The sequence below is a fragment of the Nicotiana attenuata genome, unplaced genomic scaffold (assembly GCF_001879085.1).
Source record: "Nicotiana attenuata strain UT unplaced genomic scaffold, NIATTr2, whole genome shotgun sequence".
Lineage (NCBI taxonomy): Eukaryota > Viridiplantae > Streptophyta > Magnoliopsida > Solanales > Solanaceae > Nicotiana > Nicotiana attenuata.
Genome location: NW_017670391.1, coordinates 283,621 through 300,423, shown reverse-complemented (window position 1 = coordinate 300,423; position 16,803 = coordinate 283,621). Strand labels below are relative to the sequence as shown.

Sequence of the window (16,803 nt, the reverse complement as noted above, 5' to 3'; positions counted from 1 at the left end):
GAATTCCTTAAATTTAATGCCGATTATTTTGCATGGTCGCACGAGGATATAACAGGCATCCCGACGGAGGTAGCCATACACAAGTTAAGCTTGGATCCCAACATACCTCTGGTAAGACAAAAGAAACTTTGGAAAGCAAGCAAGAAAAAGCTTTCCTATAGTCTTTGACTAGAGCCCGATGCCCATAGGAGTTGATTCACATGGATGTGTGCAGACCAATCAAGCCATCTTCACTTGGTAATAATAATTATTTTTTACTTTTCATTGATGATTTTTCTAGAAAAACTTGGGTGTATCTTTTGAAGCTGAAATCGGAGGTATTTGATACTTTCAAAAATTCAAGATCATGGTGGAGAAATAAAGTGGCTATCAAATTAAGTCATTGTAGTCCGATAATGGTGGAGAATTCACTTCAAATGAATGCAAGGTTTTTTGTGAAAATAGTGGAATTCGGCCCTTTTTTGACTGTTCCAAGATCACCACAACAAAATGGCATCGTGGAAAGAAAGAACTAGACTATTCTCAACATGGCACGGAGTATGTTGAAGAGCAAAAATATGCTAAAGGAGTTTCGAGCTGAAGTAGTTGCTTGTACAGTGTATTTGTCAAATTGGTATCACACCAAGAGTATTCGTGACAAAACACCTCAAGAGGCTCGGACTGGTTTCAAGTAAAAGTTGCTCATTTGCGAGTTTTTGGGAGCATTGCCTATGCACATATGCCGGATAAGAAGAGGTCCAAGCTTGATGATAAAAGTGAAAGATGTGTTTTCATTGGCTATGATCAAATTTCTAAAGGTTAGAAATTATATAGCCCAAAGAATGGCAAGGTCACCTTAAGTAGAGATGTTGAGTTTGATGAAGATAATACTTGGGAATGGAAAACTAAAGAGCAAGATTACTCTTTTAGTCCTTTATTTGATGAAGAAGATGATGAAAAAGTTGCGGAGCAGCCTATCACACCACCTTCAACACCTCCAGCACAAGTTCAAGAAGAAGATGTATCAAATTCAAGTTCTTCAAGTGAAGTGCCTTAGAAAACTAAAAGTCTTCACGAGTTGTATGAAAATACCGAAGTGGTAAGAAAAGATTTATATGATTTGACTCACTTTTGTTTGTTGGTGGATAGTGAGCCTTTAACTTATGAAGATGCTGCCCACAATACCAAATGGAGAGATTTCATGGATGAAGAAATCAAGGCAATCAAGAAAAATGATACTTGCGAATTAGCCATACTTCCAAAAGGCAAAAGCACTATTGGTGTAAAATGGGTGTACAAGTTGAAGAAAAATTTCAAGGGTAAGGTAGAAAGGTACAAAGCAAGATTGGTTGCCAAGGGATACAAGAAAAAGGCCCGTATTGACTATGATGAGGTATTTGCACTGATCGCTCGTTTGGAAACAATTCGTTTTACTATTTCTTTGGCAGCTCAAAATCAATGAAAAATTCATCAAATGGATGTGAAGTCGGCTTTCTTGAATGGTGTTTGGAGGAAGAGGTCTTCATTGATCAACCTTTGGGCTAGAAGGTTGAAGGACATGAAAGTAAAGTTATGGAGCTTGAGCATGTGAAGTCACAAGACCAAATTGCGGATATTTTCACCAAGCCGTTGAAGATTATGCTTTTTCAAAAGCTAAGGGAGGCTCTTGGAGCGATGAAACAAGTTTGGGTTGGGGGAGGGGGGGAGGGGGGGGGATGTATGTTGAAATGTGAAAACAATATAAACTTGTTTTCATTTGTTTACATTTGTCTACATTAGTTCATGAACTAGATTATTAATTTAGTACATGTATTAGAGTATGAACACATTGATGTACTTTGGAAGATACAATGTCTAATAGTGTCATCCATATACCTTGAAAGATGTGAAGTGTAGACTTAGTTATTATGTTTACATGTAGTATAGGCTAGATACATGAAAGATTTCTCCTATAAATAGTCTTGTATTCCTAGCCATTTGGAGCAAGTCAAGTTGAATAGAAATCATTCTTTCCTCCATTTCCTTCTTTGTGAGTTTTGATTGTTCTTTTGTGTTGTCTTGCTCTACCAAATTCTCTAACACCGGGAAGGGTTTATATTTATAGTGAGGTTTTAAAGTTTTAGGGTTTTGAAAGAAAATTAGGAGAATGAGATGTGCCCTAGTGTAACGGGGAATCTGAGAGATCTTTTTAATGGTGCTAGAAGATTAATTAGTTACATTATTTCTATATTTGTTACAATATTTTAAGAAAGATTACGAAAGGTAGTGAACTAAGTAATAAATTAAATAGTAGTAATAATAAGAAAGAGTCCAATATTTTAACCTAATTCCATTTATTGATCTATTCTGACACCAAAAGTGCTTACTTTTGGCAAACTTAAAAGGTTCAAAACTGCTAAAGAGTATATCTAATGGCTGATTTTAGATCTACTTCAAAAAATAAAGGGACCATTTATGTCATATTTCGGGAATTTTATAGCCGTTGTTAGACATAATATTATTGAAATTTGAGAAGAACATTTAAGTTTAAGTTGAAAAATGGTAATCGAAGGTTACTATGTTTGCACATGAATTTGAGAGGGACCTGTTGAAAATCTTTAGTGATATAAAAGTCAAGAAAATCAACTAGTTATGTTAGAATGTCCTAAATTTATTCTATGTTTAGGTTGATACCTGACAGTATAAAAAATAATTAATTTTCCTGATTTTGTCTTGATTAAGAATCTTGATAATGAGATAATGCGCCTTATTTAGAACTTCTTTTATTCAAGGTCGAATTTATGGTTTATGGTATGGGATCCGCGGAATTCAATAATTTTTGCCAAATTCTCCAAAAAGTTAGCATTCAAAACTTATAAACTTTAAATCATGGATCTGATTTTGCTGTAATTTCATAACTACTCCATTGGACTTATGAAATTAAACATAATATGTTTGATTATCGTTTTTCATTTAAACACCTAATTATGGATCGATCTTTTGAACACAAATTTAACAATTCTAAACAGGCTAATGCACATCAATCTCATTTGCTGTTGACATTAAAAATACAGTTAACGAGAAAAACACAATCAAATAAATAAAGTCAAAATCTTCGAAAGAAAAAAAAAAGTAGTGGAGGGGTCAAGAAATTAATCTCAACAGGTTAATTGTAACAAATTAAAGTGTTTATACGAATAAAAGACATATGTTCTATCTTCATTGATTTGGCATAAATATCAAGCAAGAAAATACTCACACAAGACTAAAGTAAGAGCTAAATAAGCACCAACAAATAATAATAATAATAACAAACACCACAACAAAAACAAAAACAAAATTGTTCATTTGTCATTTCAAACATATTACTAGTAAAACATTCTAAAAGCATAGAGACCTTTTATGTGTTGCTCCTCGTTCCAGTAATATCCTATGGGTGAGATCAAGCTTTCCACATAAGTAACGGCTGATATATCTTCTTGGTGTTTGAGCTCACGAATGTCTTGCATACTATCATTCTTAGGATCGTACGCAACAACACCATCATAGCGTACTATCAATGCTAATTTTCCATTATTCGACATGAAAAGAGACTGATAAAATACGTAGGGACGCGTTATTTCTGAATTCCTTATGACAAAGGACGATGTCCATGAATCCTTCCTTCCGTACTCTTTCATGACCAGTATCTCAAGACTCTTATCAAATTCTACGCAAGTCGTACATAGACAATCATTTAAAACTCCTAAACCAACTATAGCGTTATCTCTTTTGTATAACGAGTGGAACTTCTCTCTGAGATGGCGTCAAAACAAATTACCTCTTTACGAGGACCAAAAAGTAGATGGTTTTGCCACTTTGATTCACCACTTTCTTCACCATCCATTGGTTCATTATCATTATCGGGATTCCAACGTAAATGCTCATCCTTATATCTTCCGACTAAATTCTCGTGCATGTCAAAGGTAGTCATTGTCAAGATTTGCCCTAGAGTGAAGCCGCCCATGCATTGTGATCCCATCACGGGCCGAGAACATATCACAGGGGCAATCGATGCGTCTCCACTTTTTGTCTTTAAGACTTGCAACCAAAGCATAAGCACCATCAGTATCATAGACGGACTTATTGTATACGTAGAAAAGTACCTTGTATTCATTCTTGGAAGAGTCAAAACAAAGTCCCCCAGCACTTATAACATGTTCATCGCTTGTCAATAGGTGGAGTTCAATCACTTGTTGCAAAATCGAGTAGCAGGATTCCACAAGAAAATATATGCTTGTTTGCGCTTATGAATACGAGACCATCACAAGAACCCAACAATCTTAGATATGGCTTTGAATACTTATCCTTGTAAATACGGCTTTCCGATAAAGGATTCTCAAGAGTCTGGAAGTTGAACTTGTCATCCTCCTTTGGATTTATCAAGTTAAAGGAGCCTCCATATTCATTGAAAATCGCTATTGAGCTTCTTCGTCGTTGTTTTGAGAGATCCGATTCGGGGTGTGAAATCCAAGATTGCCATTGCTTAGAAACAATCTTGAATCTTAAGAGGGATCTCACTGGTAATTTTGCTAGAATATCATAATAGTGAATGATAATTTAGTATTTAAGAATGTGTTTTTATATTTTGGTACATAAATTTTGTAGAAGATATATTTAACTAAAAGGTAATGGATATACTATTGGATACCTAGAGAATCAAACATAATTTTTCACAAAAAATCTTTTTAGTTTATTTGTACTTTTACTAAGATAATTTAATTGTATTGAATTCATTTGTTTTAAATTTATGATTGGCTATAAATTGTTTAACAAACAATAATAAAATCAAAGGCGTGTCCTTAAAATATTAGTTAATTTTAGGGGAAAATTTCACATTAAAACAAGTGGGCTGCCTCCTTTTCAACTTTATAGCCCATATTTAACTTTACAATTGAGTAGCCCACAAATTAGAGGCCCATATCTGAAAAGGGGGCGTTATTTCCGGTATTTTGAGACTACCAAACGCGATTTTCTCTCATTCAGCTGGATTTTCTCAGATTCTTTCCAATCTTCTTCCCCCAAATACTTCAAAAACGAGATCCTGCGATAAATGCAGGTACGAAAACCCTAGCATTTCTTCTTCATCTAGAATTTATTCAATTTTTTTGCTACGAAGCAGCGCAATTCTCCTTTTTGCTGCAATTTTGATTTCAATTTTTTGTTAGATGGAGATTTTTCCTGTTTACCTTCTTCATAGTGGTGAATGGGAAGAAAACAAGTTTGTAAATTTCGTCAGTGATTGTGTAATAATCGAGTCCACATTCAACTACAACAATTTAGTTGCAGCTATTTCGGAACAGATTAGGATCGATAGTGATTTAAACACAATAGAGATTAACTTTGTCCCAAATGTTGGTTTGCCACCGATCATGATTTACAACGATACAGGAGTTAAGGTGTATATAGAATTAAAGAAGAAAAACTTGAATTTCACTGAATATCCCCTGTTTGTGACAGTGAAAGAGATTTATGAAAATCATTTGGTTGTTACAAGTTCTGTGGTTGCTTCAAGTTCCAGTTGTTTGGTTGCTACAAATTCAAATTCTAGAGATGTATCAACAACTGATAGCACTGAGATTATTGATATTGAATTGATTGAAAACATGAAATTTAGTGAAAACACGGGTATAATAGATAATATGTTGAACGAATTTGTTGAGGAGGATCAAATTTATAAGGATAAAGAGACACTTATGAATGTGATGAAGAACTTGGCTGTACGCGAGAGGTTCCAATTTAAGGTAAAGAGATCAAGCGCAACAAGGTATGTCATTAATTGTATATTCTGTTGTATAAATATGTATAAAGTAGTATATATTTGTATATAGGTATTAAAATTAGTATATATGTAGTTTGTATACAAGTGTATTTAGAAGTTGAATGATGTATAATACTAGGTATCACCTTACATGTCTGGATGACAATTGTGCTTGGAGTTTCAAATCTTCTGCCGTTTTCAAGGCAAACATATTCAAAGTGAGAAGTTACAATAATAATCACACATGCGGCTATGGTGAAAGATACTTAACACAACGTCAAGCTACTTCGGGTATAATTGCTAGTATAGTCAAGGACAAGTATGTTAATCCAAAAAAAGTTTACACCGCAAATGATATAATAGAGGACATACAAAAGCAACACGGGATTGAAGTGAGCTACATGAAAGCATGGAGAGCTAAAGAAATAGCAATGGCAATGATAAGAGGGAGTCCGAGTGATTCATATAAGGAGTTGCCGAAGTATTTTTATATGTTGGAGCAAACAAATCCAGGAACGGTTACAAAGTTGCACAAATCAGAAGATGGATGCTTTCTTTATGCATATGTTTCGCTATATGCATCTATCAAGGGCTGGGAGCATTGCAGACCGATAATGGTTGTTGACGGAAGCTTCCTTAAAGCAGCATATAAGGGTACCATATTGACTGCTTGCACACAAGATGGAGCTGGTGAGTTGACTGCATCTACGTTGTTTCTGCAGTTTGTATAATGTTTTAGTTTCATGTATAAAAGTGTATAGGATTTCACAGCTGCTGTTTTTATAAAATTTGCAGTTGGTATAAATCTGTATAATTGTGTATAACTGTGTATAAGATTTGTATAAAATTTGCAGTTGGTATCTGCAGACTAATTTGCAGTCTGAATCCTAATATCTATTTTTGTATAAACAGGAAAAATCCTTCCACTTGCGTATGCAATTGTGGATTCAGAGAATAACAAATCTTGGGAGTGGTTCTTTGTCCAGATAAAGGGTACTTTTGGAGTTAGGGAAGGGATGTGTATAGTTTCAGATAGAAATGAAAGCATCTTCAATGCCACAAAAGCTGTGTATACAAGTATAGCAGTGCTTGTATAAAGATGTATAAACAGATGTATAACTTTGTATAAAACTGTATAAGCATGTATAAATAAATAGCAAAACAGGGAATACCTTCAACTTAGCTTTTCTCTTATTCAATTTCAAGCGAATAACGACCCTTTGTTCTCTCGATTGTAAATCAAGGCAACTCTCACCATCATCCTTCATCTTTCTCCTTTTCCGTTTAACATTGCGGACTACATCATCTTCATTAAACAAATCATCTTTCAGCTTATCTGTTGATTTTGCAGGTCTGCCGCATTTCTTACTCCTTAGTCTAACGATGTTAACCGGAGTAGGACTATTACTTGTTTGGGAACGAGTCATTCGACTGCTCCCTTGTTGCAACATTTTTGGAGGAGGAGGAGACTCAAAATCATCATCATCGGGAGCCTGCACATGCTTACTCGCTTCAGAAGAAGAGGGTGAGGGCAAGTCACTCGAAGATTTAACTGGAGTGGGAGTATTTCTCATTTGAGAACGAGTCATCCGACTGCTCTCTGGTTGCAAGTTTTTAGGAGGAGCAGCAGAATCACAATCATCAACTTCTGGCGCCGGGGCATTTACATTAGATTCTGAATCAGGGCTTGAGGGCAACTCCCTCAATCGTTTCGCATAATCTAACCTAACGACTTTCCATCAATCTTCAGTTTGCTTTTAGAAGCAGATATTTTTGAACGCATTTTCGACAATAAACCAAACAAACAAAGCTTTAACAAAACAAACACAAAAGTTAAAGCAAACACAAAACTCACACTGTAACAAAACTCAAAAGTTAACCCAAAATGTCATAAACACAAAGCAGAGGCCAAAACAAAGCTTTAACAAAAGTGAAGACAACTGAAGGAAAACAAACAAATAAAACTGTAACAAAACTCAAAATCTAAACAAAAATAAAAGCCATAAACTCAAAGCAGAGGCCAATTTTCCCAAATTTTAACAAAACTCAAAAAACCAAAAATTCTACCCTAAAAGTCGAAATAACAAACCATGCATTTCGTTTCATCAAGTTTAAGTCTCGAACGCAGAAACAAGGAACACAAAATCATCCGAAAAAACACAGCAACATTGAAAAAAATTGGCGTAATCAGAAAAAGCAAAAAAAAAAATCAAAAAAAAAAAAAAAACAAAATTCAAAACCAACACTGTAGGAAAAGCATAAAATGAAACGAAAATTACCTCAAACTAAGATTGAAACCTCGAAAAGCAACTTGCACACAACAATGGAGTCGGTTATGGTCTGAGAAAATCGAGAGGAAGAGAGAGTGAGAAAAGCGTGAGGAAGAGAGCAACAGAGAAATTAAAATTTAAAATATTAAAACGGTTATGTTAAGGTGTGGACTACTGGGTGAAAATAAAATTTCATAAGTTAGCCAACATGGGCTATGCCAGGTAAAGGCCTCAAATATGGGCTATTTTTGAGTGGGCTGTATAGCCCAAGTGACATAGAGTGTAATTTCTTCTAATTTTAATGTTTTAAATACTAAGCGAGAGATTTATAATTTAAATTTCTTAATATTAGGAGGTCTTACTAGATCAAATAACTAAAAATTATTAAATTGCCTAAAAACTTTTAACTCCTAAATAAAAGAGGATACTTTCTTTACTTACAAATTAGTGACGTAAGTTAATCATAGTTCTTCTATTTCAATTTGCTTATAACTAAATCATAACAAGCGTTAGATTCTAAATATTAGAATCTAAATTCTAGAATTGGAAGTAGTTAGAAAAATTAAAGTTCTAAATATTAGGAGAATAATTAAATGATTATTCCTAAATATAAGAAAAATAATTAAATGACTATTCCTATGTATTAGAAAAATAATCAAATGACTATTTTGTTCAGTGAAAACTCCATTTTAAAGGGGTAAAAAAGGCGAACGATATTTCGCTAAGGGCCTTCGTTCTTTTAATATAGTATAGATGCAGATTAATTCAATACAAATCATAAATGATGTCAGATTAAGCAGGTAAAAAACGTAATAAATTGCCAAATCAATAAGGAGAGTGATCCCGGACTCAGTAAACGGCTTAACGAAGTGCCTGCCTCCGATCCCCAAGTCACGCTAATGAAGAACTAATGGACAAAGTCAGAACTTTGAATAGCAGAGAGAATAAGAGTATATTGCCTTGATATGCGTGTTACCATGTGTCTAATGAACAATTAGTTTCCCCTTTATATATTAGGAAAAATTCACCCTAAGTACAATTCTAAAAAAGGATAAAAATCTTTCTTTATGCTAATCACTGATTCACTACTGATACGGGCCGAGATTTACACCGTGACATCCGGTTAGGCATGGATGTCACGGCTCTTTGTTAGTCGTGTTTGGCCGTTTGGTAATGCACTCCGAAGTTGAGGGATTCGAATCAAACCCGGGAGATGTGGCCCCGATGCTTCCGAGGGCGGATGTTTTGCTCGATCCCCGATGTAAGAGGTTTTTTGCCCAAACTTCGATTCCTTATGATCACGTTACAGTCCCGTTTGTCCTACCGGAAAACCGAGATATTCAACGGGCTCGATTTTACCCGTATAAAGTCCCCACATTTCTTAGAGAGGAGGTTTACCGAAACGATGAGAAACGATAGATGCTTTTCACCTCCTTCTTTAATATGCCGCAAAAGAAACGACAAAGAAGCCGAAACGTCCCGTCAGTCGCGTCGTTCTGACTTCAAACATATGTCATCCATTGGCCTGTCACCTCCGAATGGTCACGAAAACTCTATAAATGCGTTCATTCTTCATTTATTTTTCACTGTTTGACCAAGATTCTACCTTCGATTCTTAAAGCTGTTACTCACCTTCTTCATACTTTCATATCTTTACCTCCGTTTTTCAAAATTTCTTTGTAATTTCCGGTTATTTACCTAGTCTTTACCCAAATCAGCACACTTGACTCTTCATTTTACAAAACCTTTTCTTAGACTTTCAAGCTTTTTTAGATAACAATGGCCAAAACATCCAATTTTGTTCCTCAACAAGTCGCTTCTTCTTCTTCCCAACCGAACGCTGAAATCGAGGCGGTCACTCCTGATATAGTCGTCCTCGAGACGTCTGTTCCTAGCACGGCTACTGATGAACCGGCTCCCGAGCCTCCTTTGAAAATGTTCATCCTCGGAGGTTGCTCAGTCGAAGATGACATTAAGGTCAAAAAGCCTTCATCGGTGCAGGGCCGGGCCGTGGTGAAGGAGCATCAAGGTATATATGCTCTATTACCGAAGACGTCCTTCCCGTGGTCTGAGAGGACTGCAACTGGGCGGGTAAGGACATAGTAGTCCCCGGGCCTGAGGACGCTATCACTACCCATGTGGAGGGATATCTAAGTGTTTACACTTACCCCTTCACATTGGGCCCGGTGGACCCAGTTATCTTGGACTTTTGAAGGAGATACGAAGTATGCCTCGGTTAGATCCACCCATCGTTGTGGAGGATCCTGATCCTCCTTCGTTACTTCGTGAACAAGACCAAATCTCGTCGGTTCACCATCAATCACCTATTCCGCCTATACAGTCCCCGAATCTTTTGAGGGGGACTAATAAAGCTCACGCGCCGGGCTAGCAAAGCCCCATTCTCGAGTATCGATGAGGACCGGATCGGGCCTGGTAGGGACGCTTCATCAGGGTGAAGACCGAAGACTTGGTTCACCCCCCCCCCCCCCCCCGAGTTCATGCCATTCCCCGAGAAATAGAATGCATATCGTAAGTACAGTTTCCCTTTGAACGCCATTTTACGTTCATCTCCTTTTTTCTCACTGGAACTTTTGATGGTGCAGTTGTCGCTCGAGTCCCAAACGCTATCCCTCCACTCAAGGAGTGGGTTGAGGGCATTTGTGTCCCGGATTTCCCACCCTCGGGAGTCGTGATGGCGCCTACTAATGGGAGCTAGGAAAGCCAAACCTTAACTACCTGCTACATTTCCATATTGGTTCTTTTTAACAAACATAGGGCGACAATATAATGAAAGCGGATTTTTTTTAGAAATAAAGCGGAAGTCAACAATTATATAACTTAAGGCTACGTCTATTACAACTATTAAAACCTCAATACCCCAAAATCTGGTGTCACAGTGTCACAGACTGTCTAAGAGTTACTACAACCGAGGTCTGAAGAAAATACAATATACTGCTTCTGAACGAAAGAAAATGAAACAGAGAAAAGGGATAGAGGGGGACGCCAGGGCCTGCGAACGCCTACAGGTCTACCTTGGGTCTCCGGGTGGACTGAAGGAAGCCCTCCAACTACTGTCCGAAAGCTGCTCCTGGATCTGCACACAGTGCAGAGTGTAGTATCAGCACAACCGACCCCATGTGCTGGTAAGTGCCTAGCCTAACCTCGGCGAAGTAGTGACGAGGCTAGGACCAGACTACTAAACAAACCTGTGCAGTTCAAATATATATATATATATATATATATATATATATATATATATATATATATATATATATATATATATATACCAGTCGATGTGGANCGCCAAATCAATCATATAATAACGATATGCACGGCATCACCCTTCGTGCTTTTACTATCTTTCCTCACCATATAATCAATGAAAATCGGTACGGAATGGTACATCGTACGATACGGCATCACCCTTCATGCTTTACACTCTTTCCTCACAATAGCAAACAATGCACGACATCACCCTTCGTGCTTTAACACTCTTCCTCACCCAAACAACAATCACAAACAAAGGGGCAAGGGAGTAAACAAATGATAATAGAAATCCCGGCAAGGGAACACATCAATAATCTCAACATCCCGACAAGGGAGATAATTTAATAACTCTTTCTCTTCCTTTCACTCTTAGTTCATAACTCACTTTACCACTTGAGACAATGCTCCAAAGGGTTCAATCATCTCAAATACTTTCACAATTTGTAATATAACTCGAGCCAATGCTCCTCGATGTTCAAAGGTCACAATTTCTTTCACAGGCTTTTCACAACATATAAAAATCATCACTAAGGCATGAAAGATACAACGAAATCATGATATTCACAATATAAAGACTCAAGGTCATGCTAGACACCAATGTATAGATACTCGTCACCATGCCTATACGTCATACTCAACAATTAACACATAGAAAATAGGACTCAACTCCTAATCCCTCAAGCTAAGGTTAGACCAAACACTTACCTCGACGCCTCGAACACAACTCAAGTTTTAATTATAGCTTTACCCTATGATTCCTCCGCCAATTCGCTCGTATCTAGCCACAAGTTACTTAATTACATCAATAAACGCTAAATGAATCAATTTGAATGCATGAAAATGAGTTTTCCAAAGTTTTACCTAAAAAGTCAAAATTGCCCCGGGCCCACGTGGTCAAAACTCGAGGTTCGAACCAAAACCCGAGGTTCGAACCAAAACCCGATTACCCATTCCCCCACGAGCTCAAATGTGTGATTTGTTTTGAAATCGGACCTCAAATCGAGGTCCAATTCCCCAATTTTTGAAAAACCTAGGTTCTACCCAAAACACCCAACTTCCCCCATGAAAATCATTGATTTGAAGTTGATCATGTTAAAAGATGTTAATGATTGAAGAAAACTAGTTAAAAACGACTTACAATTGATTTGGAGAAGAAAGGTTGTTTGAAAAATCGCCTCTTATGTTTTTGGGATCTTAAAAAAATGAAAAATAACTGAAAATCCCGTCTAAATATACTGCCCTCAGATGCCCTGTGCGGACCGCACAAAATCAACTGCGGCCGCACAGGCTTCCTGTGTTCTATAGTGACAGGTCTTAGTATTTTCACCATAACTTTCTCTACAGATGTCCAAATGTGATTTCTTTACCTTTCTGGAAACTAGACACGAAGGGCTACAACTTTCGTGTTTGGATCATCTCAAAATTCCTTGTAGATCAAAAGATATATGCTTCCGAAGTTGGACCAGTGAATTGTTCTTCACCGCGGACCGCACCAAAACTAGTGCGGCCGCACAGGCCTCTCCGCGGCAGCAGTCCATATCGTGCGGACCGCACTGGCCTGTTCAGAGGTCCTCCACCTCTCTGAGCCTACAACAGCTCTGTTTTTAGGCCTAAGACACCCCGGAACCTACCCGAAACTCACCCGAGCCCTCGGAACTCCAAACCAAGTGTACACAAAACCTCAAAAAGATCCTACGGACTTATTCGTATAATCAAATCATCAAAATAACATCATGAACGTCAAATTAAATCTCGAGATCACTGAATTTTTCTCAAAACTTCTTTAAACATCAATTTTGCAATTTAGGCCCGAATCACGTCAAACGACGTCCGTTTTTCACCAAATTTTACAGAAACATCTTAAATCATATATAACACCTGTACCGGGCGCCGGAACCAAAATACGGGCCCGATACCAACACGTTCTAATCAAATTTCCTTAAACAATTTCAAAAAATAATTTCCATTAAAAATTCATTTCTCGGGCTCGGGACCTCGGAATTCGATTCCGGGTATACGCCCAAGTCCCATATGTTGACCAAAGTCAAAATTATTTATTTTACAGTCAAAACTTATCATTTTTTACAGATTTTCACATCTAAGCTTTCCGGCTACGTGCCCGGATTGCGCACGCAAATCGAGGTGGTGCTAAGGGAGGTTTTCAAGGCCTCGGAAACATAGAATTTAATTTAAAACAAGTGATGACCGTTTGGGTCATCACATTCTCCACCTCTAATATAACTGTGAGCACGTGATTTTTGCGCTATATGAATTACTCCCATAAATTCAAAACAAAATAACTTCTTTTCATTATTTGCAATTTTATGGATTTTGTGGATCTTTGTTGATTGTTTGCATTTTTATATGTGCATTTTAGTCGTCATAATTCATAAAAAATACAAAAATATCTTGCATTTAGGGTATTAATTTCACATTTTCAGGATTGATTAGAAATTAATTGTTTCACAAAATAGAAAATCACAAAATACGGTGTAATTTGCACTTTTAATTTTAGTTTTGATTTTTGAGCAGTTTTGTGTTAATTTGTTTTAACTAATTGTGTTAATTATTATTTTGGGGTTTAATTAGTTTTTTTTAGTTAGTTAATTCAGTTGTAGGAATTAATTTAGATTTATGTTTAATTTGAAAATGAAAAGAATAAAAAAAAAGAGGAAGAAAAGACAAAATGAAAAGATTTTGGAAAACAAATGAAAGTTGGGCCAAATTTGCTCAGCCCAAACGAATCCCCCCAAATTACTGTGGTCCAGGCCCAAAACTCACCACTACCCGGTCCAGTTCCTCTTCCCCAAAACGATGTCGTCTCGTGTCGTCAAATCTGGGCCATCCGTCCACTCTAATCCAACGGTCCAGTCCCATTCTCTGATCTTAAATAAAACTGTCCGAATATTTGCAAAAACCTGAAGACCACTTCTCCTTCCTCGTACCCCTGTAACGCCGCCACACTCCGCCGTAAGCCGCCGGCCGGAAATCGCCTCCGCCGGCGGCGATGCTCCAAATCACCCCAAATTTACGCCCCATGCTCCTCTCTTCCTCCCCTTTCCATATCCATGGCCATCTTCCCTCAAAGATCAACCAATCCCTTCGAATCTTAGATCGAAATCTCGGCCAAAAACTCTACCTCTTCCAAATTCGACCAAAATTGTACCTTACAGTCTCCTGGACCTCCTCATTCCGAAACCCAAGCCAAAACATTTCAAATCTAAGTAAAACTTCACAAATTTCGGATCTAGGGTTGCTGTCAAAGTTATTGGAATTTCTAGGGTTGGCCAGTGCTTGCATGGTTTTGAAATTGTATTATGTGTTTGTTCTTACCAAGAACAAACACATAATATTATTTGAAGACCACGTGTGAACTCAGTCGAGTTGAAGACTCAAATCAGTGAGTTTTGTTCTTCTCCCTTCTTCTTTGTTTAATTTTTTCTTTTTCTACGATTGCTTCTGTCCTCATAATTTTTGATTTCTAGTTTAATTTTCGTCTAGGATGATTTGCCTACATAGTTTCTGATTTTAGTTGATTCTATGATTCATATTTGATTTCATGAATAATTTCTGACCTGAATTACACTTTAGTTCCCATTTTTCTACTGATTGGTCAATGATTAGTTCTTAGAATTTCAACTGGATTTCTATTTCGTTCTTCGTGTCGTTTGGATGTTGCTTAATCTGATTTGGTTTGAATCTTAACTTTCATTGAGTTGATAATTGGAAGTTGATGCTACCATTTTAATTGTGACCTTAGTTTAAATTTAGCCTTAGGGTTTGAATGATAATTAGGAGTTAATTTCAGTAGAATTAGTTAGTTCACTTGTTAGGTAATGTTGGGTTAGTATTTAGTTAATATTGACTCACCATGGTAAGCTGAAACTAAGGGGTTGGGTTTAATTGATATAGATCATTAATTTCAAACTAGTAAAAGGGTAGTTTAGGGAATTCCATTTAGGGAATCTGGCAATAACTGATTTAGAACTCCCTAGAAGTTTCTAGGTGGGGTTCAAAGTGAAAGTTTAGGAAAATTGGTAAGACAACTTGAAACATAAGTCAGCCTTAGGGACATTTAAGCAAAAGCGAAAATTAAAAAAGGACTACAATGGAAAAACTGAAAATCTGAAATTTCCTAAGCTTTGCCTATAAAAGGCAGTCACTAGTGCCTTCATTCACAAGTTTTTTGGCGATATGAAATTTTCCCCAAAAAGTGTTCTGCAAGTTTCAAATTTGAAAATTTGAATTTCAAATTCCAAATATTCAAAAATCAAAAAAAAAAAGTAGAAACAACACAAAAACTCCAAAATATACTGTTACATTGAGATTTTTAGATTCGATTGCAAGTTTAGTTGTTAATCCGAGTTCCTAGTGTCCCTGAATTCAACTTCAAGTAGTTTTTGGGTTTATTCAAGCTATTTTTGGGTGTTTCTAGTTGCTGAAGTTTCCGAAGTAGTCCTGGGTTTAATGTCAAGTTTACTGAGTTCTATTGAGTCTATTTTGCGCATTTCGTTGGTGTTGCTTCTTCTTCCTTCACTTCTGGGTTGTTGAGGCTGTTTAGATTCGAATCTGACCCTGTGCTGTTTGAATTCTTGTTGCTAATGCCTGCTATGTACTGCTGCTGATACTTCATTCTCATTTTTTTCAACACATTTCCAGGTACACATCCTGTAATCTCCGAGTTGTGGACATGAAATGAAATACTGATACACTTATTGACTGGACTGTGCATGTATGGACGATTATACTACTGTGGTCAAATAGATATCAATAATATGTAATGTGTTGACGTAGTTTGATTTTTTTTACTTATACGAACAATTTATATAGAGCCTGTATAATTAGGACTGCTTTAGGTTGGTTTGGACTAGGGACTGTTAAGCTAATTCGAGTATTTCTTAAGATTGTATGAATTTTCTTGTATTTAGTGGTGTTATCTCAACTTAGTGTGAAATTCAAAGTGTGTATCATCAAGCGTTAATTTGATTAGGCATTAGTTTGTTGTTTTGTTAACTCACAAGTACGATCAGATAGAAGTAGCAGTTGGCGTTGATTGAATAAAAGTGGACTATATAGATTTTCAAGTTTTGTATAATGGTGATCTTAGGCTGATAATGACAATAGCATTAATAAGTTGCTTTTGCCAGTAGTTGATAATCACTTTGAACGATCCTAATTCATTATAATCACTGGTGTTAGTCATAACTTAAATAACTGTCAATAGCAAAAGGCTTGAATCAATGTATATAGCCTACAATTGCTATTTAACAAATCTCGTTTGAGCTTGGCTCAAAGCCTTGACTGTCCAGGCTGTGAAAATAAATCAGTGAGCCAGATTTAATTTGATACTGGATATATGAGCTGTTACAGGCCCAAGTGGTCCAATCTGCGTATAATGAAACCTGGGCTGTTTTGAACCCATTGCTGGAAATGTCCTGCTTCGCTTATTCAGTTATTGGGCTTAGTTGGTTGAAAAAATGAACTATGGAATTTTGGACCTCTCCCACA

General features: G+C 36.7%; 1 protein-coding gene across 1 annotated transcript; it reads left to right on the top strand.

The window, feature by feature from the left end:
• The first annotated feature begins 527 nt into the window (after positions 1–527).
• On the top strand, positions 528–1,441 carry LOC109238750. Its single transcript, XM_019405221.1, has 3 exons — positions 528–670; positions 814–1,013; positions 1,149–1,441. The coding sequence occupies exons 1-3, from the start codon at positions 528–530 to the stop codon at positions 1,439–1,441; spliced, it is 636 nt and encodes a 211-aa protein (XP_019260766.1).
• Positions 1,442–16,803: the final 15,362 nt, after the last annotated feature.